The 25,028-nt window shown below is 46.5% G+C and overlaps 1 protein-coding gene across 22 annotated transcripts in view; it reads left to right on the top strand.

Annotated features, from left to right (window-relative positions):
* Positions 1-24,545, top strand: part of SERTAD2 (SERTA domain containing 2) — an 84,691-nt gene extending 60,146 nt beyond the window's left edge. For 18 of the 22 annotated variants that reach the window (XM_065059801.1, XM_065059798.1, XM_065059800.1 and 15 more), the window contains one exon: positions 18,959-24,545. In XM_065059801.1, the coding sequence (XP_064915873.1) occupies positions 18,963-19,907 (945 nt within the window). In that variant the 5' untranslated portion in view covers positions 18,959-18,962 and the 3' untranslated portion in view covers positions 19,908-24,545. Of the gene's footprint in view, positions 1-710; positions 874-904; positions 1,065-1,669; positions 1,868-2,297; positions 13,089-18,958 lie in introns of those variants that run through there. The other 4 variants (XM_065059799.1, XM_005505357.3, XM_021291496.2 and 1 more) reach the window with 4 other exon arrangements.
* Positions 24,546-25,028: the final 483 nt, after the last annotated feature.

Raw genomic sequence — 25,028 nt, 5'->3', positions numbered from 1 at the left:
GTGGTGGATCTGCCATGCAAAAAACAAAAAAAAAGACTCATGTAATTTCAAGAGGGGGCTTGTTTTCCCGAGTAGAAGGACCAAATTTCAGCGCTTGGCTGCTGGAAAGTATCTAGCCAGGGGAAATTCTGGTTTTAATTTTTGACAGCTCCTGAGCAATTCACAAGTCACTCGTCAAAATTCAGTCAATGGCTGTGAATTGCTTTGCAGGTCGGGTTCGGGGCTACCTCTGTACTGCAGACAGAGGATGAGGGAGATCCAACACTCCGCTCTGGTAGCACCAGTGGCAGGGGAAGGTGTGCCGAGGCCTCCAGAACTGGCCAAGTCAAACACCAGTTTTTAGGTCTGACACTCATTCGTCCTGTTTTAGTGGCTTCAGCAAAGTATCACCTGAAATACCAGTCTTGGTGTTAAACCCGAATTAGGTGGGGTCTTTTCAAGTATAAGAATTTAAAAAATCATCACTTTAATCTCCTGTTTTGGCATATTCACTTTTTTTTTTCTCCTTTGTGGACTTTTTGACATACAATTTCCAGGTTAAAGAAATCTTCCCTCTAGAAGTATCCCGCTTTTCTGTTTTCTAGCTGAAAATGGAACTTAATTTCTAACAAGACCATCAGCTTGATTGATCGCAAATCATTACGAACCATTTCGAGCATAATACCTAAACGAGTCGTGGTATTAATGACTAATAATCGCCTTTATGTTAGGTCTTAAAGCTTTATTGTCCAGAAGTACAACCGGTTTAGTGGAACATGAAAGGCTGGAATGATTCGAGATGCTCCTGGGGCTGCAGCCAAAACTGTAAGGTGTTTGAATCGCCTTTTACAGCGCTGGCTGGGATTACAGACCCTTTCAAAACACAGGGATTTGAGGTAACTTAAAATAATCGTCTTCTTTCCAGATAGCGCCTGGCGCGCAGCTCTCCCCTCCCTTCCCCCAAGTCTTCGTGCGCTCCAGCATCTCCGTTTGGCCTCATTTTTGTGCTTCGGTGGTATCTGCACATCCCAAATTAGAAGCGAGGATCCCACAGAGGGGGATCTGCCGCCTGCCTCGGCTCCCAGGTGAGCTCCCGGGGCGGGGGGCGGCCGGCAGCGCCCCGGGTTTTCTCCAGCCCCCCAACACCCGCTCTGCTTGGCCCGGCTGGGGGCTGGCCCGGGGCCGGGGGGGTTCGGGGTGACCCCGGGGCCAGGCCCGCGGGGGAGCAGGGCTGGCGGGGGGCAGCCGAGCCCCGTCCCCCGGCCGGGTCCTCGCCGCCGGATAGCAGGGATACTTGTCATATTTGCGGTCGGGGCGCGTTGGCACCCGCCTTTGTCCCGGCGCGGGGCCCGGCGCTCCCCGGGGAACCCCCGGCGGCGGCCGCGCTGCGGGGGCCGCGCCGCCCGCCCGGGGCACAGGCTGGCGTGGGCAGCCAGGGGAGCCGCGCCGGCGGCCACGGAGCTGGGGGGGGGGGGGGGGGGGGGGAGGAGGAGGAGGAGGAGGAGGAGCAGCGGGCGTGGGGGGCGGGGGAGGAAGGCAGGCCGGGGCGAGGCGGAGCGTTGACGCGGGCCGGAGGGCGAGGAGCTCGCCGGAGCCGCCCCTGTCGTCAGTGCTGGCGGCAAGTGCTGGGAGCCGGGGCTGGTGCCTCCTCCCCTCTCCTCCTCCATTGTATAATGCTGCGTGATCACAGCCGCCGGGGCACAGCAGAGGCTTAAATCCTCACGCCGCTTGCGCCTGCCTCCTCCACCTCTTCCTCCTCCTCCTCCGCATCCCACCCGGCCCCTCCCCGGAGCGGCGCGGCGAGGGAGCGACATATGGAGCTGCTCTAGGGCGAGAGTTTGCGACCTCCACCCCTCCATGCGTTAGTTCTCAGGTGGAGCTGCATGTGGTGAGTGGGGCTGGGGGGCAGGGGCAGGCGGCTCTGGGGGGTGGGGGGACCGCGGCACCCACTCCCCCCGCCTCAGCTTTGCGAGTCACCGGGGCTTGGTTTATCTCTACCTTTAAATTTGTGCCTGGGCAGAGGATCTCGGGGCGGGTGTCTTCCCCCTCTCCGGGGGCAGATCGTGCTTCAGATGAGCAGAGGAGGGAGAGCGGCGGAGTTGCTCTTAAAATACCTCCCCCACCCCAACGCCGATGCGCGGGGATCCCGGGCCGGAGCAGGTGCGTGCGTGTAGTTGGAATACTTTTTATCGGGGCTGCTGTGCCGATAGTGCGGGCGGTTGTGCTCTCAAGAGCCACGCTCCATCCCACTCGAAGAAAACGGCTTCACCCCGGTAAGTCAGAGTGTGCGCCGGGGGGGCCATTAAAGCGGGAGGCTGCAGCCTTGCTCTTTTTTCTCAGCCAGAGCGGGGACTAGGGTATCCCTAAAAGTGCGTGCGGTGGTGCCGGGAGAGCTCAGAGGGCCTGGGGGAGACTTTCACTCCGGTGGAGCGAAGCTGACATATGGCTGGGCAGGACCCGGCTGGCCCCGCTGCTGGACCTTTCCAGGGGTTGGTGTTAGGGCGGCAGCAGGACAGGGGATTAGCTGGTCTTTTCCCTGAGCAGTACCGCACTTGCGTCTTCCTTGGGAGCACCGCCAGCACGGAGGAACAGGCGTTTGGGGGGCTTTTGTGACCAGGGTGGTTCATCTTTTGGAAGCCATGGCAAAAAAAAAACACAACTGTTTATTGGGATTTCCTTCAGGGTGAGGAAAGGCTTGAAAAAACTCATTTTGCGATGCTAGTTTCATTTAGAGCGTTTGCTACTTCACTCATGTCGGAGTGTCAGGATCTGGAAAGATAAGTTCTCCTTAAGCTTGAAAATAGGAGTGCAGTTACCTGCTGTCACTTCGTGCATTTGGTGAAGTACAGCTGGAAAACCCAGGGCCACTTTTGTTGAAGATCTATGGAGGGGTTTGTGTCCGGTCCCCTTGGGACTCTTGGTGGCTGATTTACAGCTGCGGGTCAGCTGCCTGTGTAAAATAAAGCGAATGTGCCCATTTCATCTCCATCTGGGGGGGCTGTCAGCCCCTTTAGCCGAACTTGAGCGCAACTCGCCGGAGCTGTTGCGTGTGGCAGTCTGTGTCCAGACAAGTCTCGAGATCAGGAAAGTCCAGGCTTTTTCAGCTGGTGCCCGGTGAAGTCAGCAGGGTGGCTCTCCATGCTGTTGGTGGGTGCTGGATTTGACCACTGTAGATATTGCTCAAACAGTGGTGGTAGAGGGCTTGGCTGCCCCCTAACATCACTTTTTTGGTTGTGTCTTCTCAAATGGAGTAAACTGTTTCTATTTGTGAGAGTTGAAATGACGCTTCCTTTTTATCCTGATTTTTAGGGATTCACCTCCATAAAATACTCAATCCAAATTAAGGTGGTTGTGTCTTACAGGCTTCTCGCAGGGTACAAAATTGACCCAGGCACCTCAGTTTCCATCTAAGTGGATGGGAAGCTTTCATATGGTAAATCAAACTGTAGAAATTAATTGTGTTTCCCTAAAAATTGCTGCTTCATGTACTTAAATTGCTGTAGAAATTAAGCAGTTTATTAAGCAGGATAAATTGAGAGTATCCCTTTCTGCCTGAAGTTAAAATGCATACATTTTTACATCATAAGACGGTATCTTTGGAATCTGATTTAACATAATGAGCTAGTGGTGGTGGTAGAGATAGGAGGAGGATTAGCAGTTTGTGCTGCCAGACAGGTATCTGAGAGCGTGTTCTAGGGAATGCTCCCATTGTCCAGGCAAGTACTGCAACATCTAACAGCTGTAGCTCTTCCTCCTTTTGTGACCGGTCCTGCTTCCATTTAAGTTGGTAGCAAAAACCACCCACTCCTTTTCTGCAGGAACTGGATTGGACTGCTAACGAAGGAAGCTAGACTTTGTGCATATTAAAACACCACTTTGGTTTTCATGTCAAGCCGATTTCTTTCTCTCTGAAGCTGATTAGAAACAAACAAAAAGAAACTTGCTAGCCATAGGTACTTCAGATTTTGTCTGTAGGTGAAGCAGTCTTAAAGAGCATTAAATGTGTCTGTAGGTGCTGGTTGTTAAGAATTGTAATTGTATTCCTTTATACACCTGCTCTTTTTAGTGGGAAAGATGAAATAATGACAGTTTCTCAGTGTTTTGGTAGAAATAATAATATAAATAATGCAAGCACTGCAATTGTCTACCTGAGTAGCATCAAGGAGTTTGAGATAATGTCCTAATATCAAGGAAAACCTCACATTTAATATTCAATTTTTTTTTAGCTTCCATGAAGTACAACAGATCTTATGCAATATCTAGTTTGAAGGATTTTGCCATCATTTTCACAAGCTGCTTTTATTTTTCCAATAAATAATTCATAGGGAAAAAGATCTTTTTTAGGAACTCTGACTTCTTTCACACTGATGTAAAACACTCCTGGCACAGTTCATCTCCAGCAGTGCTAACACTAGACAGGTGATCCAAAATACTTGTGACTATTTTTGCTTTTATGTAACATCTTAAAGTGTAATCTGTCAAGCAAGGAGAATGCAGTACTTTGAAAGTGTAAGTAGTCTTCTGGTGATCTACTTTCTATAAGGGCTGAGTAACAAGAGAGACACCATCTTTTAACTCAGCTTTGTGTGTGTAACCAGTTCATAATGAGGCAGCTCCAGTTGCAATGGTTCCTTCACACGCACACAAATCTGTGCCAGAAGCGGCAGCTTTCAGTTACCAAGTCCAAAGATCAGGAGCGTTCCAAAGGAGAGAGCAAGGTCCAGCTTAAATGTAAGCAGGTTGGCAGTAAGCACAGACCTTTAGTGTAGATGAATCTCTTGCTAATTAATGGTTTGTAGATAATGGAGTTTGTCAGTCTGAGAACAGTTCTCCTTTTCTTCGGGGAGATATAATTACATGTTTTCTGCCACTTGTTTTATTTCTAAACTTCAATCAGTCGGAGAAACTGTGCTGTCATGAAGAAGTGCATGTTCTCTGTAAATGGAGAGAGACCCTCAACATGTGTTAGTTCTTTCATTTTTATAAACAAACTCAATTTTTGTGTTTGCTGTAGTGGAGGCTTAAGGTTTGTTAGGCATTGCCAGTGCAAACACTAGATAACAAAAAATGGCAATGCTGATTATTCAACACAAGTAGGGAAAGAAAGCCTTGTAAATGCAGTGCTCACTTTGCTGTTGGGTTGGGCAAAACAGAGTCCAAAGCGAATGTGTTTCTGGGAGACAGCACAGATACTTTGGAAGAAATAGGCCTGTATGTCCTGAGTCTGTACAGCACCCATCACAGCAGGTCCCTGCCCTCTGTCCCATGGTTGTTGCATGGGTATTAAATGGTGTGTTGGGTATTAAATGGTGTGTTGTTGTGTAGAATAGAAAGTGTATGGTGACGTTTGCTTTGCTGGTGGCTCCAGATGAATGTGTCAGATGCTCTGTGTCATTGCAAAGTGGCCAGGAACTATGAAGATGCAGGAGACTTGCAGCTGTGAGATTCCTTCAGCGAATTCCATGGTGAGGAAGAGCTGCTTTGAGGGGCATTTCCAAGGGAGAGTAGGACCCATCTCCAGGGGCATGGGGCAGCTGGCAGTAAACCTCACGGGTCTTTGGAAGTGGCTTTGGTGAGGAGCAAGATGGCTTGACAGGACCAAAGAAGTGGTCAAGTCACCGGAGAGCAGATTTTTGGTTTTCACGTATCCCTTCTTTGAGGGTGGCGGCTCAGCTGGCTCAAGTGAGACAGCAGCCACCACCACATCAGAATGACTATGGACTCAGGCTGCTGCAGTGATAGTAAAACCACACTCAAGTCCTGTCTTAGACGAGTTCAGGCCATTATTCTTCCAAATAAGGGGCTGGGTTCAGCACTCTGCTTGGTACCTAAAACCGGAGCTGTTGCCATACATCTGAAGTTCCCAACCTATATGGACATGATCAGTGTCTTGAGGAGCAGTGGGCTTAAAGAGGAATTTCTCATTAATATCGCTCTGGAATTGAGCTTTAAGTGGTGTTGAATAACATGGGTCTTAGTCTGTGTAATTATTAGGAGCCAAAGCCTGTTTACTTTGCTTTCATACCAGTAAGATATATTGAATTTCATCTGATAGCTTGTGTTTCCATGAAGTTAGAATAAAAATTGTATTACGGATATAGTAGAATACAAAGAGAAAAGTGCAATTGTGGGTTGTTTAATGTTATTTTTAAAACTGGGCGCTATGTGGAACTAGCAGAAGAAAGAAGTTCCCTTTTCAAAGGAACCCTGGGTTGGTGGAAAGATCTGAATCCACCCTTAAACTTACTCTGGCGATCTCTAGCGAATAAAAGTGTTTTCCTGATCTCAGATTTTCAGTCCCCTGCAGGAAACCCTTGTGGTGTTTGAGCCACACTCACCTTTAATGGAAACGTGACAATTATCGACTGTTTTCTTACAGGTTCTTACGGTAGCCTGTAACATTTATTCTGTTAAAAACTCCTGTCGTGCCAGGCAGGCAATAAGGTTGAGTGAACTGTGTGATAGAAAGAACCACCCGTGATTGGAGGTAAACTATGCGGATATATGTTGGGGTGGAGGTTGAAAGGAGCGTGGAGGGCATATTTGAAGCAGACTGTGCAACTGCTACAGCAGGTCTGACTAGTTTGAGGTGCCTAAAGGCAGCTTTGTCTTGACTTCAAGTAGCTGCAAAGTGAAGTTTTAGAACCTAATTCAGAAATACATCATCATCTTCCGGTGCCTGCACAAACTCTTTACTTTTCACGTGTTTTCACAGGCAGCCTTTCAGTCTTGGAAGAAGTGCTTAATAGATACACGTACACGTGCACGCATATCATTTGCGTATTTTTCAAATATACATTTAATCAAGATAGGAGGCTGGCATTCATGCACAAACCACAGTGTTTTTTTTAAACAGTGGTAACATTTTCCTTTCTTATTGCTCTGTGTATATGTGTACATGGAAGACGCTGCTCTATTTAAGCATTTTTTTTTTTGTATAGCACGTTTTTTTGCCACTTTGTTCTTGTACCTTCACTTGTCCCTGTATAGGAGGAGGGATGTACAATTTATTAGTCTGTGCTGCGGACGAGGGGATTTTGGTCAGGACTGCTTTCCTTCTGGCCGTCCCAGGGGTGCAGTAACCTGCTTAGGTTACCCTCCTGTGGTCAAGCTCAGTCTCCCTTACCCTCCTACTCCATCTGTTTGGCAAAACTTGGTGTTTCTAAACAACCCTTTCCTCCCTAGCTAAAGTATTCCAGAAACAACTTGCGAATGAATAGAGGAGAGAGAATATTTTTTGTGTGTGTCACATATAGTGTAAAGCTTCCTGTTGCTGCTGTGCCTCCCCTCGCTGGCAGTGGAACGTACGTGATATGTATGTGCTCTAATGCTTTTTTTTTTAGCGTTGTGGGGAAAATCAGTGTAATAGTATCTTGGGTGAGCTGAGTGGGTTGTGCCTGACTGAATATGAAATGAAGTTTAACACACTGAGTTTCAGTTTCCTGATCTCTTCTCCTGTGTTTTCCACTCCCAATTTCCAAAGGCTTAGTTTGTGGTTAAGTGTGTTTGTTCCATGTTAATTGACCCTGTACTAAGCCTGCTTCAAAATACAGGTTTAATACGCATGTTCTTAAAATATGCTATTAAAAGGGTGTCTCCATATAAGTTAAAATGATTTATTTGAGAATGCTTAAATTACTACACATAAAAGTTATGTGAATCCCATGGTGTCTGTTTTAAAGGGTATCACTTTGGTGTAGTAGTTTTTATTGTGAAATAAAGCAGGTGCCATGAAAAATGGTATCTCCAACTCAGAGCTGTTACAGGTTGAGAATAGTTCAAGGCTGGCCAAAGTTCCCGTTATCAGTTTTCGGAAGGCTCCTTCATGAAAACAAATGCTGTATTTCAAAGCAGGAGCTTTAGTACACTGGATGGAAAGGCCAACAGTTATCATCTCGTCTAACATCACTTAACGCCATCTTAGCAAACTTTTCATGTCAAACTTCAACTACTTTTGTTTGTTTGTTTTCACTGCTGGAAGTGCTTTTTCACCTCTTTAAGAGAAACTTGGGGGTGAGTAGATGCTTTTTCACAGAATAGATACGTTTACAGGGCTGTGTTTAGTTCATTTAAGCAAAAATGTTGAAAACTATTCATGCCGTATAGCTGCTTGAATAAATGCCAGGGAAACACCTTTTTCTTGCCTCCTTTTTAAACTCTCAGTAGCAAGAAACTGGTTAGCAAATAAAACCTGCAGGCCAGAAACTAAATTGACTTGTCATTGCTGGGATGTATGTTACATTTTGCAGTATACATTTCTTTGGAGGTGTTTTTTTTTCCCCTTCTTCTCTTCTTCCCGCTGCCATTTACTGCTTTTCAGTTTGACTGTGATAATTTATTCAGCACTGTTTTCAGAGCAATAACCTACTTTTTGGCAAACCATTCAGTTCTTTCCACAGTAGCATGGGTATATTTTTCCCCATGTGTTTATTAAGGGTCTGCGACAAGGGGGAAAAACAAGGTATCTTTGGGGAAAAGATGCCATGATACGCTTGAAAGCAAAGATTCAATCCAAGTAATTATACATACACAAGAAAAACTCTCTCATGATACACAAAGGGGTCTCGTCTCCCTTGGATGCACGCACAATTCTCATTAACCTTTGCAGGAATTATACACATCCACTGAAGACGGGTCTACAGTAGTCAGTCCCTAAGTATGCTAAAAATATCAGCTAGACCATGACACGTGTGTGCAGATAGAGATGTGTTGTACAATCTAACACAATATTGCCGTAATCTATTGTTCAGAGCGACATTGGATGGAGGAGGGATGTATAGCCGCTCTTGCCATTTCATCATTCTCCCTTAGAGTCTGACCATGAGCATCTTGTCATTGCAGGCGTGTCATTTTAGCAGTGAAAAGGGAGACTCTGGTCGCTAGCCTGTGTCACTTTCTGCTGGCCGCGCTAGGTTTTTTGGATTGTTTTGAATTGTGATTTACAAGTAAGTTGCCTCTTTTTTTAGCCACTGCTTCTGCTGTGCCAGTGCCTGCCGGCTCTGCAGCAGGAAAAAATGGAAGCAGTCAGCCCGTGGCTGAGCTGGGCCCTGGAGCGGTACACAGCTGCCTTAATTGCTGCTGCTCCCCGGCTTGAAGCGATGATATCCCTCGTTCTCCCAGCGCGGAGCTGCGTGCCGTGGGCTCCTTGCCCACCGGTGTGGAGATTTCATCGTGCTGTGGTCCTCCTTGCAGCACTGGTATCTCTTGCTTCTCTCCAGAGAGGCCCGGAGTGCTGGACTTGTGAAGCGAAACCATGGTGTGGAGCAGGAGGAGCTTCTTGGCTGATCTTGGGGAGGCTTGTGCATAGAAGCCCTTGCATATTTTTCAGGTGACAACAAGCAGAGTCTGCTGAATAATCAGCTAATCACGTAGTAAAGTCTGAGGAGCTGGCCTAGTGCTGTGCCTGGTTTTATTTACTGCAGCTCTGATTTCCTACTACAGATGCCCAGGTGTGTAATGCAGCTCTCAGTCCTTGAGCTTTTGAGATTGGCAGCGGAGTTGCTCAGCCTGTGTGTACACAGCACAGTGTAATTTGATTCACGCTTGGCAAGCCTGGCTGCTTCCTTAGCGCTGCCACGTGGAGACACAAATTTTGGAATAACCTCGCCCCAGCTCTTCTGGGTGGCTCTTTGAAGCCCAGAGTCTCAGCCAAGCTGATCCTGAGTGAGAAGGCTCCTGTGCAGTGGCACGGGCACTGTTGGGAGTAGATGGTGCGTGTGGCCATCCTGGGGAAGGCTGTAAAGAGGATTCGGCACAGAGGTGACCCGAGGAGAGGGCAGCGTTGCCGTCTTGCTGAAAATCTCTCTCCCCCAGTGACTAAACCCGATGAGACAGCTCCTGGTAGTGAGGAGGGGGAATCCTACACCCTAGTCTGGCTCAAAGCAGCTGCTGCTGGGGTTGGTGGTCAGCAGGGCCATGTCTGCACCAGGCCTGCAAAGAGCTGAGGTGACATCAGCAATTTTAAGGCTGAAAAGGAGCAAGCTGGGCTCTTGTTTGCATCTGCTGTGTACTGTTGTAAGGATGCTGATGGGAAGTTGTGTCTGAAGCAGAACGTGTGAGAACTGACATTTTGGCTGTGCGAGACCTTTTGAGGTAGAAATGACTTCTGCTGGGCAATCCAAACCTGTTCTTTTTTTTCCCCCTTCCACTTTCCTGTACATGAATAAAACCTGTTTTGAATAAATGTTTTCTAGCTTCTCTGTGTTACAAAGCTATATCACCCCCCTTGCTTCGTACTGAAAATAAGTTGTCAAGAGTTGCTCAGAGCTTTTGCTCTTGACTTCAGCCTTGCAGGCGGTTTGAAATCCGCCTAACCAGCTTTCCATGCACAGAACCTGTGCAGTCTTGTTCACCACCTAATTCTGCCAGGGTAGTCTTTAATGGTTTAACGAGCTAATAAGTGCTCGTCTGATTTAAACTTGCATTATGTTCTGCTACCCTGATAGAATTCCTAATATTATAAACACCCTTAATAACACACCCATAATCTAGAAACCTGCTCTCTTTTTTCCAAACAATTACTTAATGAGGCAGTAATTTATTATAAGCTATATTTATAGGAGTCCATTCCAGCTTTATCAGACATACTCTGCTTGGTGTGTGCAGTTAGTCAAAAACATTAAAACTGTTCCCCTTCTTCCAAGAGAACATGTTACATTTAGCAAACTGACAGCATTAGAAACTGTTTCCAATTTAATAGAAGCATATGTTTCCTGCAAGACTTAACACACTGCAGAGTCGGAGATTGCCTTAGACTGCGGCTTTGCCTTTTTTTCAGCATGATAAAAAGGAGCTGGAAACTGAAGGCAGAAGTGGAGTTTGTAGCCGTGTTTTTGGTTGTTTTGCTTGCTTTTGTTATTCAGAGAGCCTTCTAGCAGGGCTTCCATGGGCTGCAAGTTTAAGAAACTATCAAGAAAGTAGCGTGGGCGGCTCACGTAGAGCTCTCGCTCGAAACGCAGTTTCTGATCATTAACAAACAGCAAGAGCTTGCTTTGCCCTCTGGGCCTCAAATAGTACAGTATGCAACAAGGGAGAGCAGGCAAGGCACGAGGATGGAAACAGTAGGATCAGATTACAGTTTCAAAATATCGCTGGAACACGTTGGCTGGCGTTACACTATTGACTGACTTTATAATTGCATTGCTTATTTGCTAGGGAAGGCTTCACCTTACTCTCTGATTAACATGGACACTTCTTCAGGGACCTGGAGACTCCAGGCTCCGAGTACCAACGTCAAACCCCTCAAGAACTGTGTGACTTCAGATGCTGTTGGAATGAGAGCGAGTTTCCTTGGATTTCTTGTCTCCTGTTTGTCGGGAGGTTTCCTTGTGCAGTAGCTACCTCATTATTGCTTCGATTAGCCTCTGAAAATCACCCACTATGCTTTCTTCTCTTATTTCAGTTTTAGCTGGGGTCTAGTAAAGATCACTGTCAGCTTGCTAATTGCTTGCCCCCAGTCTTTACTTGTGGGTGCCTAAAGGTGCGTTTCCAGGTGTGTGTGGGGGACACCTTTCTTGTTAAATGTGGGAGTGGGGCGCTTCCCAACAGGGTGCCGAGTGGCTTTCTTTGCCTCTGCTTCTTCTGGAAGTGCCGAGGTTCACCCATCCACCACAGGAGAATGGGAAGAGTTAGAGCCCTATAAAGTATATGTGAAAAATACCTGCCAGAGTTAACTGCTGGCACCGACAGCCTTGCAGCGAAGGCTTGCAAACATAAAAACAATTCCCTGTGCTCTCTGGAAGCACAGAGCTACCCAGGAGGCCAATTTTTTGATACAGCTCTAAAGGAGAGTTTTGTAAGTGCTTATTAAACCTCACCCAGTTAAAAGAAAAAAAAAGGGCAGCCAGAATTAGTGTAAAATGTAAGTGTCAGGGAAAATAAACCTTGTAAATAGGTAATGTCTGAGCACTGTGTCTGGAGAGGACAGAAACCCCAGCACTGCTCTGTTCCCTGTATCTCTTGTCTAGGGTTGGGGGTTTTGTTTTCTAACTTGTGTGATGTGAGACCCAGCTCTTAGCAGGCAGCAGTTGTCAGGAGCCCTCTCTAGCCAGGCAACATGGGCACATTACCCTTGAACAAGTAAAATCTGCATCAGAGCCCGAGAGGCAGCCTTGCAAGAGGAAGAAAAACCCCAAAAAACAGACAACCCCACGCCACCCATCAGCGTACAAATTGCGAGCCAGCTGCAGCATATTGAACGTAGCCGTGTGTTACTGTGTGGTACATGCTGTACTAGCTCCCAGTGATGCTGCCGTGCCAGGATTTAAAAACCCCGGTGTCAGTGGGTGAAGTCTTCAAGGAGGGATGATTTTCATCACACAGTGGCTGTCGGCTCTGAAAGTCCCCATTACTTATTTGTTCCAGTCCTGGAGTTTAAACCTCGACACCTGGGCTCTTTGACTTTCTTCCTTGTTTATTGTGAGGCTGGGAGAGGGTGCCAGATTTATACTGGTGTTCCCCTCATCTGTTTCCCTTCTTTTCCAGCTTTGAACGGGAGGAGGTTGCCTGTACTCTCAGAGGGCAGGCTGACTCCCAGTTCACAGGGCAGGTTTGCTCCGCTTTGCCAGGATCCTGCAGTACAAGGAACATTGTTCTGTGGCAGATGAGCCTATGGTCATGCCCCGAGGGGTCTTCTCAAGATGCGACTGCTCTCCCTCTCTCTGCTGTGGCCTTAGGGATGCAGAAACAAAAATGGGGAGAGAGATGCTTACCTGTTTGCCTCCCTAGCTCTAGGGGACAGATGCTTTGAAGTCATGGGGACTGGCTACAAGTTCAGGTGGTCCCTCAGGCTGGACCCAGCGGCACTGAAATGCCTCGCGGCAGCCTGGGCCACCTCTGCTAGCTCAGAGGATCTAGCCCTGTCTTGCCAGTTGAACCCAGTTGGCACAAAAGGCCTTTTTATTTTGGTCCTGCAGCTATCTATGCCAAATCCTGATCCTGCTGAAGTCAGTAACAAAACACTCATTGACTACTGTTGGGCCAGGATACAACCAATGCAACCCTCAAGGATGAGGAGTGAGGGATGGAGGAGAGGAAAATAATATTTCATGTGCCAGAAGTGACACAGAGCGCTTGCGTAATGTACTGGATAGAGTCTTCAAGAAGCCCTGGTAAGGTTCATTTACACCTGAGGTTTGGAAACTTGGTTTTGGGCATGAAATGTGTAAATTTAGTACTCTCTTGTTTTGGGGAGCTTTTGTGGTATTTGTTTGTTTGTTTTGTTTTCTGTACACATGTGTGTGTGTGTGTGTGTGTGTGAAGTAGTGTTTTTTTTTAGTTCCCCCAAGTTGCCTTGTTTCTTCTCTCTCCTTTTATTCCCTCCTGTGGTTTTAATTACCCAAGAAATCAGAACGTAACTGGTCCTGCTTTAAACTCCGCTTTTTGCACAAGTCCCGTGGTTCACATCTGTCCTTCGGCTTTCGTCTGCGTGGAGAGGAATTGTTGCCTGTGGACTCTGGGGTTCGATGCTTTTACCTTTTTGAGCAATGTGGCGTTTGTTCTAAAAGTGGACCTCACTGTATTAAGCTGTTCAACCCCATGACCAGCTGAAACGGTGGTGTAAATACCTGAGTGAAAATTAACTTCTTGAAGATCTCTTTCCGCCGTCCCTCTTGATGTTTGGTTCCTCTTTCTGTTTTTTCACTCCTGTCTGCCTTGATGAGTGGGGAGGGACTAGTGGGTTGTGGAGTTGATTTCCAGGAAGAACCCTTAGTCTTGAGAGATGTTTTAAACTAAACTGTTAAAAGCCTTTGAGAATTAACATTAAGGGGTATTTTTATTATTAGTGAGATAACAAATCACTTATTTTCCTCCATTGTTATAAACCCAGTGCTTCCCAATGCCAGACTCCCAATTATTAAAGACATCAGAAACAGTCCAGCAGTGACAAGGTATAACATCCTGAGTACAATCGATAAATGCTTCTCTCACAATGTGTATGTACCTCTGTCCTCTGGAGAGTGAAGGATTCGTCACTGAGTGGGCTCAGAGACATAGTCAGGCATTGCACAAGCTTTTCTGTGTTTAATCAATGATGGTTGACTCCAGAGAACCACCCGCTCCAGGCTGATTATCTCTTCTGTTGAGCCCCAACTGCATTTTGTTCCAGCTCTGTCTGAAGAGCATGCAGAGCCAATAAAGGGAAGCTAAACGGCATGCAAATGAAAAAAATATATATTACTTTTGTTTTTCAATTAAGAAAAGCCAACTGCCAGACAGTGCTGGGGTTTCTCTGGCTCTGAGGCGCGTGCAATCACCCTAAATGGGCAAAAACACAAGTTGAATCTTTCTGAGCAACAATGGTTCAGCTTTTGGGTCTGGGTCTTCCAGAGCTGGAGCCAACTGGTGGGTAAAATTGGGGAACATCTCCAAGTAACTCTTCCCACCCCAGTCCCTGAATAAATGCAGTTTTTCCATTGCCTTTCTTCAGCTTTCAGGTTCCACGTACCTAAGTAACATTGAAAACTCACTTGTATATCAAAACACCCTTTATTGAAACAACAAAACCAAAGTGACATCACAGCTCAGCTCTTAGCACTTGGCCCCAAAATGACGTTTGCTGGCAGGCAGATAGAATTGCAGCAGAAATACATCTGGCTGGGATTGTTGCTCAGCCAAAATAGATGCACAGAAGACCGTCCATGGATGTGATCCTTTGGTGTGTCCTGTCCAGTCTGGTGTTTTGGTGGGTTGCTGTTGTCTGGCTGTTCCCAGTACGGCCGTATGACTTGGTTGGCCAACGCTGTCCTCTGATGCTTGGGAGGGTGTGAGTATATCTCACGTCATACTCATCTTTGGCCAACCCGATCTCTAAGCTTTTCCCAGCAGAAGCTTTGGCTGGAAAGGCTAGAGGTAAAGTTTTTGAGATGTACAGAACTGAACCAGATCAAATGTTGGAATTGTACAGCTTGCGCCTTTTTTTTTTTAATGTTGTTTAGTATCTTAAGATGTACAAAATCAATCTCTTTAATGTAGGCATGAAACTCTTGATTTGGTGTGAGCTGTAAAGAACAATCAGGCAATGTTGTCTGAAGCTGTGGCAGTCAGAAGCTATAAAATTCCTCTATGGAGATCCAGAGAAAGGCTTGCAAGCCTGAAAGCCTGTCTTGTTTTTACCAACTCTATCAGTTGGCCTAAAAAGATACTACTGCCTCTCTGCTTTGCTTAAAATGAACAAAGTGATTTATGGAAACTGGAGGAAAATGTTTTTACAATTCCAATTAGCATGCCAGAGGAGAAGGGGATAAAATAAAACTCTACAAAGCTGAGAATCTGGAGGTGTTCACTTGAGCCCCCTGTATTGGGGAATAAAATCTCCTTGCTTAGGGTAGCATCCTTGTTTGCCACTTTAATGGTTAAACTTGCTCAAGGGAGAATTTCTGGGGAAAAGGAAACCGAAAGCTGCGCTGAAAAGCTAGTAGGTGAAATTGGAAGTTGCCTGATCTATTTTATCTTTTAAAAGAACAAGCTCGGAACCACACTACGTGAAGATCAAGTGAGATGTGAAAGCTTGACAGTCATACATACAGGAAACCTTGAATCATTTCTGAGCTTCCTGGAAAATGACGTAGTGAGTTGTGTTTACTAATGATGATCCTGTAGCCTTTACCGATCAGCTTAAAAAAATGTTTTAACTACCAGCACCTCAGTCTTGGATGCAAATGGGCTCGATTGGGTTAATTTGAAATGCCTGCTGGCGTCCCTTGACAATTAATAATCAAGTGCAGGGAGCAGAGCGTGGCCACCCGAATGGGCTGTTTTCTTTATCACGGGGATGGAGGTTTTCTGTGTGCGGTGAATATTTTTATACATTCCTCGCAGAGCCTGACAAACTTCAAAACTCTCCTAGTCCCCAAGCCATTTAAAAATTTCTTCTTTAAATAGAGCGTTGCGGAAGGAGCACTGGTATGTCTTTAGGACAGAGTCTGTCTTTTTTCAGGGGTAGGAGATGGTAGGAAGGGACAAAAAGCTGCTAGTTCTCCTCCTAACCCATCTCTGCTGTGAAAACGCGCTGGACTTGGGCAGGGGTTTCGATTCTTGCCAGCCCGGTCCTCCCTTTTTTGCTCTGTCTGTCCGAAGTGGAAGGAAGCGTGTCTGTCGTGAACACTTGAACAGCAAACCCCCCCTCGCACCCCAAACCCACGTGCACAGCTCTGGAGTAGTCCATGGAAGTGACACCAGGGAGCAGAGAAAAACCAGACTTCAGCAGTAGTGCTAAATTTCAGAGGTTTTGTTCACCCGAGATTCCAGGCGCGGGGATCGCTGGTAGCTGGCCAAGGAGCTTGGATGGCAGCCTGCCCGTTCCTCAGCTCTGCTCAGCTTGCTCCCTCCCTACTGCCTTTCTTTTTTTAATTGCATAATATGCTAGAAAATGATCTGGATTTGGGACTTATTTTTAACCAGAAGAGGCTCACTTCACCCAATCTGATTTTGGATTTAACATCCAGCAAATGCTTTCTGAAGCTCTTTTTGCGTTGACACCTTGACTTCTTTTGCCCCCTCTCCTGCTTCTCAAGGGCTCTTTGCTTTTAAATGTTTGTCAGGCATTCTTTGGGATGTTTGCAAGTTCTTAGCCACTGGGGGACCGGCATATGACGATAAAATTGGTGTTAGACCTGCCTGCTGCAGTCATTTCACAGGGGTGGATCCCATTGGGAGAACTGGGAATTGTACTCAAATACGAAAGATGAGTTTTGTCTTGCAGACAATAGCTAGGCAATAGCTGCATAATAAAGCTTGTATGATAGGAGTCAGGTTTGGGGTTAAAAATCTATATGCCTGTTGCAGCTCCTCTCTGGGTAGGTGGGGCTGGAAAGCATTGTCTACTTCTTTTTTTTCTTCTTCATGCCATTTCATTAGTGTTTTCTTAAAAGGAGGGAGCGATGCAGGGATGAACAGGGAGCTGTGATCCTATTAAAAAGGTGACTGGATTAGTGCTCCAGCACCTCACCACTCTGCCTGGGAAAATGTGAGAGGAAACCCAAGCAGCCGTAAGACATGGAAGACACACGGGGTGCTGCTTTGCAATCCTGCCCATGTCTCTGCAGGATTTTACCTCATCTGATTTGACGCAGCCCATTGGAAAGGCAAGTCAAGTGTAGTGATGGCCTCTGCTCCTTTTTGGTTACATGTAGATGTGATGGAACACCCTGTCTGGTGAACTCAGTCCATGCAGGTAGCAGGGGAGAGAGTCAGAGGGAACCTGCCATCTCGTAGGCACCGAAAGAAGTGCCTGTCATGGCGACCATGCTGTCTCACCCAACTAATCACGGATATTTCAACAAACCAAACCCTGCCTGTTCACCAAAGATGGGTGGTGGCGTGGAGCAGAGGGTTTCTGACCTTAATGCCCTCCCCCTAATGTTGGGTCGCGCCTCTGTCACAGCGCAGCAATTCCTTCGTTCCTTTGCGTTTGGAGGGATCTTCATGTTACAGAAATAATGGTGACAAAATGAGGCTGGGACTGTGCTGTGTAGAGGAGCATATCCAGGCGCTCTGAAACATCCTGGAAGAGACAGCACCAGGGATTCAACTGCCCTACTTACTCTTAGCTCAAAAATGATTTATGACGCAGGGCAAGTTTGATAAAATTCCCTTTGTTTCCGTCTTCAAAATCTGCCATCTGACCAGGAGAAAATCACATGCATTTATGCCGACTTTTGTTCTTTAGAAAGCCCTACGGCATTGTTTTGTTCTCAAATGAAACCTGACATAGATGTAGTCCTGAGTGAGGACCACACTTCTGATGGGGGAGAAGCGAATTACAAACGGTGCATCTGGAGTGATGCATCCTTGCTCTGGTGCAAAAGCTTTTCTGCTGTGGCTGGCAGGCTCCTGGAACTGTTACCAGAGGAGGCAAAGGCTGCTGGCATCGCCTTAGCCAGGCAGAAGTTGAAAGATTTCAAACACTGCCTTGTGAAAATGCTTCCCATATCCAGAAGAGCAGGGGGAGATGCAGCACAAGGGGGCATGTGCAGGTGGGGATGCGGCGCAGGGGGGATGCATCACATCCTCCCCTAGTGCAAGGGTCAGGCCCTGCTCCCATGTGGATTCAGGGTGTGGGGCTGGGGATGTTGCTGGGGGCCTGGTTCCTGGAGCGGGATGTGCTGAACGCTTCAGGAGACAGCAAACTCCTTTGGAGCTTTCCTAGGCAGATGTCCCCATCCTCAGATGGGGAGCCAAGCACTGTCAGGATCAAAGGCCCTGGCTGCAGCAGCAGAGTGCAGTGCAGAGAATGGTCTTGGAGATTAGACTGAAAGACCTGATGGATCTTCTTCATCTGTAATTTATCTGATTCTGAGTGTAATAATTGAATTTCCTGCTCTAGTAGTTCAGTCTTTATGTGATCAGTTAAATAAACCCACGAGGTCAGATATGCATATATGCTGGTGTGCCAGAGGGTTGAATCTCCTGACTTCATGAGCTTTGTTTCCATATACAGTTGCTTGAGCCTCGCTGCCCTTCCCCCTGTGAACACACTTTCAAATAAAAAAAGGTGATTAGTTGCTGGAACTTTGCCGTATTATATCTGTATTGCCAGACATAGTACTGCGTCAGTCAGGAAATTTAAAGGAACGTTTAAATAGTATCTGTAGCTTGTCCACCTAATGCACAGATATTTGGGAACCATACACTTGACATATGCAACAGTGAAATTTGCCGCCAGGGGTGCAAGGGCTTGAGTTTTACGTGAATTCCTGCTTGGAATTTGCCAATGTAGCTGTGCTTGAGCACAGCGGACCAGAGCACTGCATTAAGGCGGCTTCTGCCTCGTCATCCTTCTGCCGTGGGCCTGGAGTGAGTTACTTACGTGGGCAGATTTCCACTCGTGACTGTTTGGGGTGAGCAAGGAGGGGACAGAGTGGCCAGTCTGTCCAAAACACCTGTGCAAGGGAGATGGTGGATTGGGGGTGATGATTGAGGCGGGAAGAACAGGTTCTAGGCTTTGCCGGCTTCATCAGCCTCTTCTCTTTGCTTTCAGATATATGTTGGGGAAAGGAGGAAAGCGGAAGTTTGACGAGCATGAAGATGGGTTGGAAGGCAAAGTGGTATCTCCCACTGATGGTCCCTCTAAGGTGTCTTACACCTTACAGCGTCAGACTATCTTCAACATTTCCCTTATGAAACTCTATAACCACAGGCCATTAACCGAGCCGAGCTTGCAAAAGACAGTTTTAATCAACAACATGCTGAGGCGAATCCAGGAAGAGCTCAAACAAGAAGGCAGCTTGAGGCCCGTGTTCGTCACCGCTTCGCAGCCCGCCGACCCTCTCAGCGACAACTTCCGCGAGGCCCAGCCGGCGTTCAGCCATCTCGCCTCCCAGCCCCTTCTCCCCGCCGACTTCATAAGCACTACGCCCCTGGAGTCCTGCCTCACCCCGGCCTCTTTGCTCGAGGACGACACTTTTTGCACTTCCCCGACTGTCCAGCATGATGGTCCGACGAAACCACCACCTCCTGCTCTCCAACCAGTAAAGGACAGCTTCTCCTCAGCCTTGGATGAAATCGAGGAGCTTTGTCCAGCACCTACCTCCGCAGAGGCAGTAGCAGCCGAAACAGCAGCCGATGACTCTAAAGACCACCCCAGCGAGTCCGGTGTTCAGAAGCCCGAGGGCTTCCCCGATAGCAGAACGGCCGACTCGAAACTCATGGACTCGCTACCCGGCAACTTTGAGATAACAACTTCCACAGGTTTCCTCACAGACTTGACCCTGGATGATATCCTATTTGCTGACATTGATACGTCCATGTATGATTTTGACCCCTGCACATCTGCCACGGGGGCTGCCTCAAAAATGGCTCCTGTCTCAGCAGATGAGCTCCTAAAAACTCTGGCTCCGTACAGCAGTCAACCAGTAACTCCAAATCAGCCTTTCAAAATGGACCTCACAGAACTGGATCACATCATGGAGGTGCTTGTTGGGTCTTAAAATATAGAAATATAGCAACCTTTTTTTTTTTTTTTTTTTTAATTTTAAATACCAGTACTTGGTAGTATACACTTGGTAGTATTTCCGTAGTCCCTCCCACCCCCAATTCACAGCACTGTGCATGCGTCCTTGCTTGCCTTTTTTGAAAAGAAAAGGATCACACTAGTTTTTGCTTCGAGCAGAGTTGGAGTGCCTTCATCCATGTATGACCACTTCTAATGTATTTTTTTTAAAGTGGTTCCTCAAGGAAGACTGAATATCCTGGTATAGGAAAAGAATATGTATTGTAGACAATGTTATGTTATTACAAAAAAAAAAGTAAAAAAAAAAAAAGTAAAAGCTAAGCACAAGGATTATGTTGGGGAAAGCTGTAAATTGCATGTGCATATTTGTCTATTTTTTCTATAAGTTTTATTGCAAGAGGTAAAAAATTTTATTATTTAGATAATCTCAATACCATTTTAGCCCTGTATAGGTTGACTTAGCAATTCAGCCTTTTGGAGGCATTAACCTGCTCCTCTTTAAGTGTTGCATTTACATGGCTGTTTAGAAACTGCTGCCCAAATTTATTTTATATTTTTGTACAGATTCTGCAGTTTATGATATTGTTTTTTCTAAAAAACAAATGCTGTTTATACACACAAAAAATAGCTATTTTGATAGGATTTGCTCACATAGTTCCTGCATAATTCAGATGTACAAGAACCACTTGTACTTTTATACAGAGTTGTAATGTTTTATATGTGTATGGTGCAAAGAGAAAATTGGATCAAATAAGCCTGCAGTCGGTTTCCCTGAGTGCAAACAAACAAACAAACAAACAAAAAAGTGCTTTAAGAAAGGGCTGGGAGCTGCTTCTGTAGGAGTTTCACAAGTGTTTGCTCCCTGCTGTACCCACTGCACACTACTGTGATTCCTGAAACTTAGAGCCATGTCCTTTTCCAACACCTACGTGAAGCAGTTGGCAGGAAACAGTTGTGGAACTTCACCCCAAGAGGTCCCAAGTGCCACCGCGGCTGCAGCGTCCCAGCGCCGGGCAGGGGTCCCCGGGCCCGTCCATCCCGCGCGACGTGGAGCGGTGTGGATCAGCGCTTCACCCCCAGCTCCTGGGAAGGGTTCTGAGGGGGGACGTGCCCATCACTCACCCAGAACCAACCTCTCGTGTCAACCTTCCCTCCCGACGGGCGCGTGTGCGGGCGGGCGGGAGCCGTGACAGCGGCCACGCGCCTTTCTTGGAGCATTTCTCCTCGCGTCTCCCCCACCTCGCTGTGCTAAGTGCTGAAAAAATGGCAACTTCAGTATTACTGCAGTGAAGCTCATCTCTGACCTGCACTGGATGGACTCGCTTTAAAATCCATTGCTGTGGAAACTGGAGCTAGTCGTGTTACATCACTTGGCATCTCGTATAGGGTTGGTTTCTTGTATCAACTGTGTTACCTGCTTTACGCTTTATAGACCTGTTCTACAACGAATATACAGACACAGCTTTCTATGCATGGTCCCGTTCCCCGTAACGCCTGAGAAGTCTTCTCATTACTGCACCAATAGCATTTTTTAAGTTCATTGTGGTGTACATTTAATTTAAAAAAGAAAAAAAAAAATATTTGCAATGTATCATGCCTATTGCTGAAGTTGCTATGGCATTTTAGTTTCTTTTCAATGGTACTTTAGCTGTTGAGCGCCGGTTACAACCTATATTGTTGACATGCCTATGGCTTCTTTAGGAATAACTTTTATATTTATTTAAGAAATTTTAAATTATGTTTTACGTCATTTGGCAATATTCAGTCAGTTCTGCTCCCTTCTTGTCATGGATGAAATTGGGTCTTGTCTGCCTTTTATTTCAGGAGGCAGCTTTTTATAAATTGGCACTTTAAAACGGGCCATATATATATATATTTATTAGTATGTAGCTAGAGAGATGTAACATAGATAGGCACACAGACACAGTATAAAAGCAAATACGTCTTTTGCAATGAAGGAACTCCTCATCGAAATGAAATGCATCATGTACAATTACGAAATGCGCTTCTGGCTCCTAATTCATCTGCCAGGGTGAGACGTGGGGCTGGGGGAGGGAGGGGGGACCAGGCCCAGGGAGTGGGTTTGTTTCCTTATTTTTTCTTTTCCAAGCTGAACTCAGTGAAGCAGCAGGATGCTGATGGATTTGCAGTTGTTTCCTTAAACAGATTAAAAAGATAATAATAATAAATTTTTAAAAAATCATTGCTTCAAACAGAAAACCATTGACCAAGTGTAGCTTTAAGGGACCATCAGAAGCAGGGGGTGGGGAGGAGGGGGCTGCTCCATCTCACCCCAGCAGTGACGGGACGTTGCTCGATCCTCGTAGGAAAACCAGCAGCCCTGCGCTCTTGTAAGCGGAAAGATGTTTGTGTGTCTGTCCGCACACGGTAACATCAGCAGTTTCACATGGTAACTTGGTAAACGCTTGCCTTACCATGGTTAAAAACTCATTTGCAGTATGCTGGAGATGCCCTTTTCTTTTTTTGGGGGGGGGGGGGGGGGGGAAATTAATGCATTTAAACAAATACTGTATGCTAAGGAAAAGTTCACATCAATGCCATTTTTGGAGAGCTACGCTCTTAAGTGGGATTAGTTGAAGTTTTTGTATCTGCAGAACAGGAGATGAGCTCTAAATCCCCTTTACCCCTGGGAAGACTCTGTCTGTGTATCCTGGGTGCGTGTCCCAGGGCAGCGGCCGTACGGGAATCCCATGGGACACAAACGTTCCCAACAGCAAGTGGTGCTGGTCTGGAATGGCGGCAGAAGGGCCCCGCTGTGGCTTTGTCCCCTCACCGTCACTCAGTGTCACCAGCGTGGCCTTCGCCCAGCCACACGTGGCATTTCTCCGAGACCTGCGCCAGGGGTGGAGATTGACATTAAATGTGCAATGAAGTGACAAGATGGGAGCAGAATAAGAGCTTTGGATTTGAAGTGATTTTTTTTTTTGTTTTGTTTTTCATAAATTATTTATTCTTTTTTTTTTTCTTCTGTAAATATATTTATTTTATTGTGAAGCTAACAACATCTGGATTGTAACATGTACAGAATGTATGGTAGGAATGTATTCTCTTGTAGGAATGTAAATCTGTATGAAAAAGGGTATGGGAGCCAGATTCAGAGAAAAATGAATTGAGTTCCAGTCAGGATATGCATGGTTCACATGACCTCCCCTCCTCTCCCTCCCTTTTTTTCTAATATGGGTCTGGTTGTTTGAAATATGCAAAAGAAGGTATGGAAAGGGGCAGTTTTGTGTTCAAAATCAGTCCTAGTCCGGCTCCTAACCCTGTCAGCTTCTCGAGACAGGGCCTCCCCTGGCGCTCTGCTGGAATCTGCGACCAGAGCCAGGAGCAAACGCAATGGCCTCCAGCCTGCTGGCCGCCTAAATGTTTGAAAAAGGTGATTTTTTAATTTTTATTTAACGTTTTTAAACACACACGGGAAGCCCAGCCTGGGGCTGGAGGGCTGAGTAAGGTTGCAGGGTGTCACCTCCAGCCCCTGAAGTTGTGACGACAGAGCTGACACCACCTCATCACCAGAAGGTAAGGCCAGGCAGGAAGTCAGGAGCACACTTTGCGGGGGGTTCCAACTCCCTGCACTGGTCTGTGTGTCCCTCCACCTGGTCCTTGGCCACCACAGGTCCCTTCCAGAGCCCAGCGGGACCCCACAACCCTGTCCAAAGGAAGGGGAACTTCAGGAGAACATCTTGAGCAGCATCATGTTCTGATGCATCCATCTGGCACCTTCCTTGAGGCCTCCAGAGCAGCAAGGCAGTAAAGCCGCCCTCTGAAGCAATCACTGGAAGAATAAATTTGGACCTTGTGAAAGGTGATTTGTTTTTTCCTCAACGCTGTGTGGTAATAACCTGGGTTGTTTAAAACCAATGCGTTTTGAATCCAAAGTTTACACTCTTAGCACCATTAAATTGAGTAAATCGTAATGGGCCCTGTCTGGCAAACGGTTTAATTCAGTCTGGCATATTGTGAAATTTGTTACAGGGTTTCTTCTGGTTTTGGTTTAGGGTTTGTTTTTATTTTTCTTCCCTCCATCAGGTTTCAGTATCCTGCTTCTGTGCAAGTCGCTTTCAGTGCTTCTATTAATTAATGAGACTGAACATTTTTGAATAAATTACTTATTTTTATAAGCACTTTTTCTTTTTCCTGAAAATTAGCCTCATGTAAGCTCTGGAACCTCTTTGAAAACACACATTGCAGATAAAAATCCCAACCTCAACTCCTATCTAGTTCTGAGCGTAATCCGTACTAGCGCCTGTAAAGGCCAAATTCTGGAAAAGGTGTAAATAGTGTGACATGTTCAGTGCATGGTTGTTTGAACAGGGCTTGTTATTGTAAAAAAAAAAAGAAAAAAAAAAAGAAAAAAAAAAGGAAAAAATATGGAAAAAAATAAGAAAAAAGGCTGTATTTCCCCTCCCCTCCCACAGACCTTAGAGCTGTGCCTTTTCTATGCAATATTACAGACATATACATCTGAAACCAGATTACTGTATTCACTTGTAGGTATGGGCTGTAATCAAAAACCAATTGGACAAATGTACATGGAAATGAGCAGTCTTACTTTTGTAGTTTTATATTATACAATAAACAATTAAAAATAAAACCTGGCTTTGTTCTTTTCCTCCACAAAACAGGACGGTAAGGGAGAGATGGACCCCACAAGTCAGCAGCCTGCGAGGGTCTCACCTGCAGGGGACAGGGGACAAGTTGGGGACAGAACAAAAGTCACCTTGTGCGAGGCCTGTTCTTGGTGTGGGGCTCTTGTCCCCGACACCGACGCGCGCCCTCGGTGGCCGCATCCTTCAGTGGCTGTTGTTGGGCTGTGAGGATGCTGAGGACGCTGCGCTGGGCTGTGTTTGCAGCTCAGCGGGTGCCGCTGGGCCAGCCGGGAGCGCGATCCCTCTGCTTTTAATAGATACAACACTGTCCTTCGGGGCACTAAATCGCAGCAGGAAACACCTGATACCTCAAATCGCTGCTTCACTGACCAGTGCTGTCCCCCCACCTCAGGTGACTGGTGTTTGCTTCCAGGGCCAGCCAGGAGGGAGATCTCGCCCCTGCCTTTGGCTCAAGCCTTTTGTGTCGA

This window comes from Columba livia, chromosome 3, assembly GCF_036013475.1.
Source record: "Columba livia isolate bColLiv1 breed racing homer chromosome 3, bColLiv1.pat.W.v2, whole genome shotgun sequence".
Lineage (NCBI taxonomy): Eukaryota > Metazoa > Chordata > Aves > Columbiformes > Columbidae > Columba > Columba livia.
This window is presented reverse-complemented; position numbering and strand designations above follow the sequence as displayed.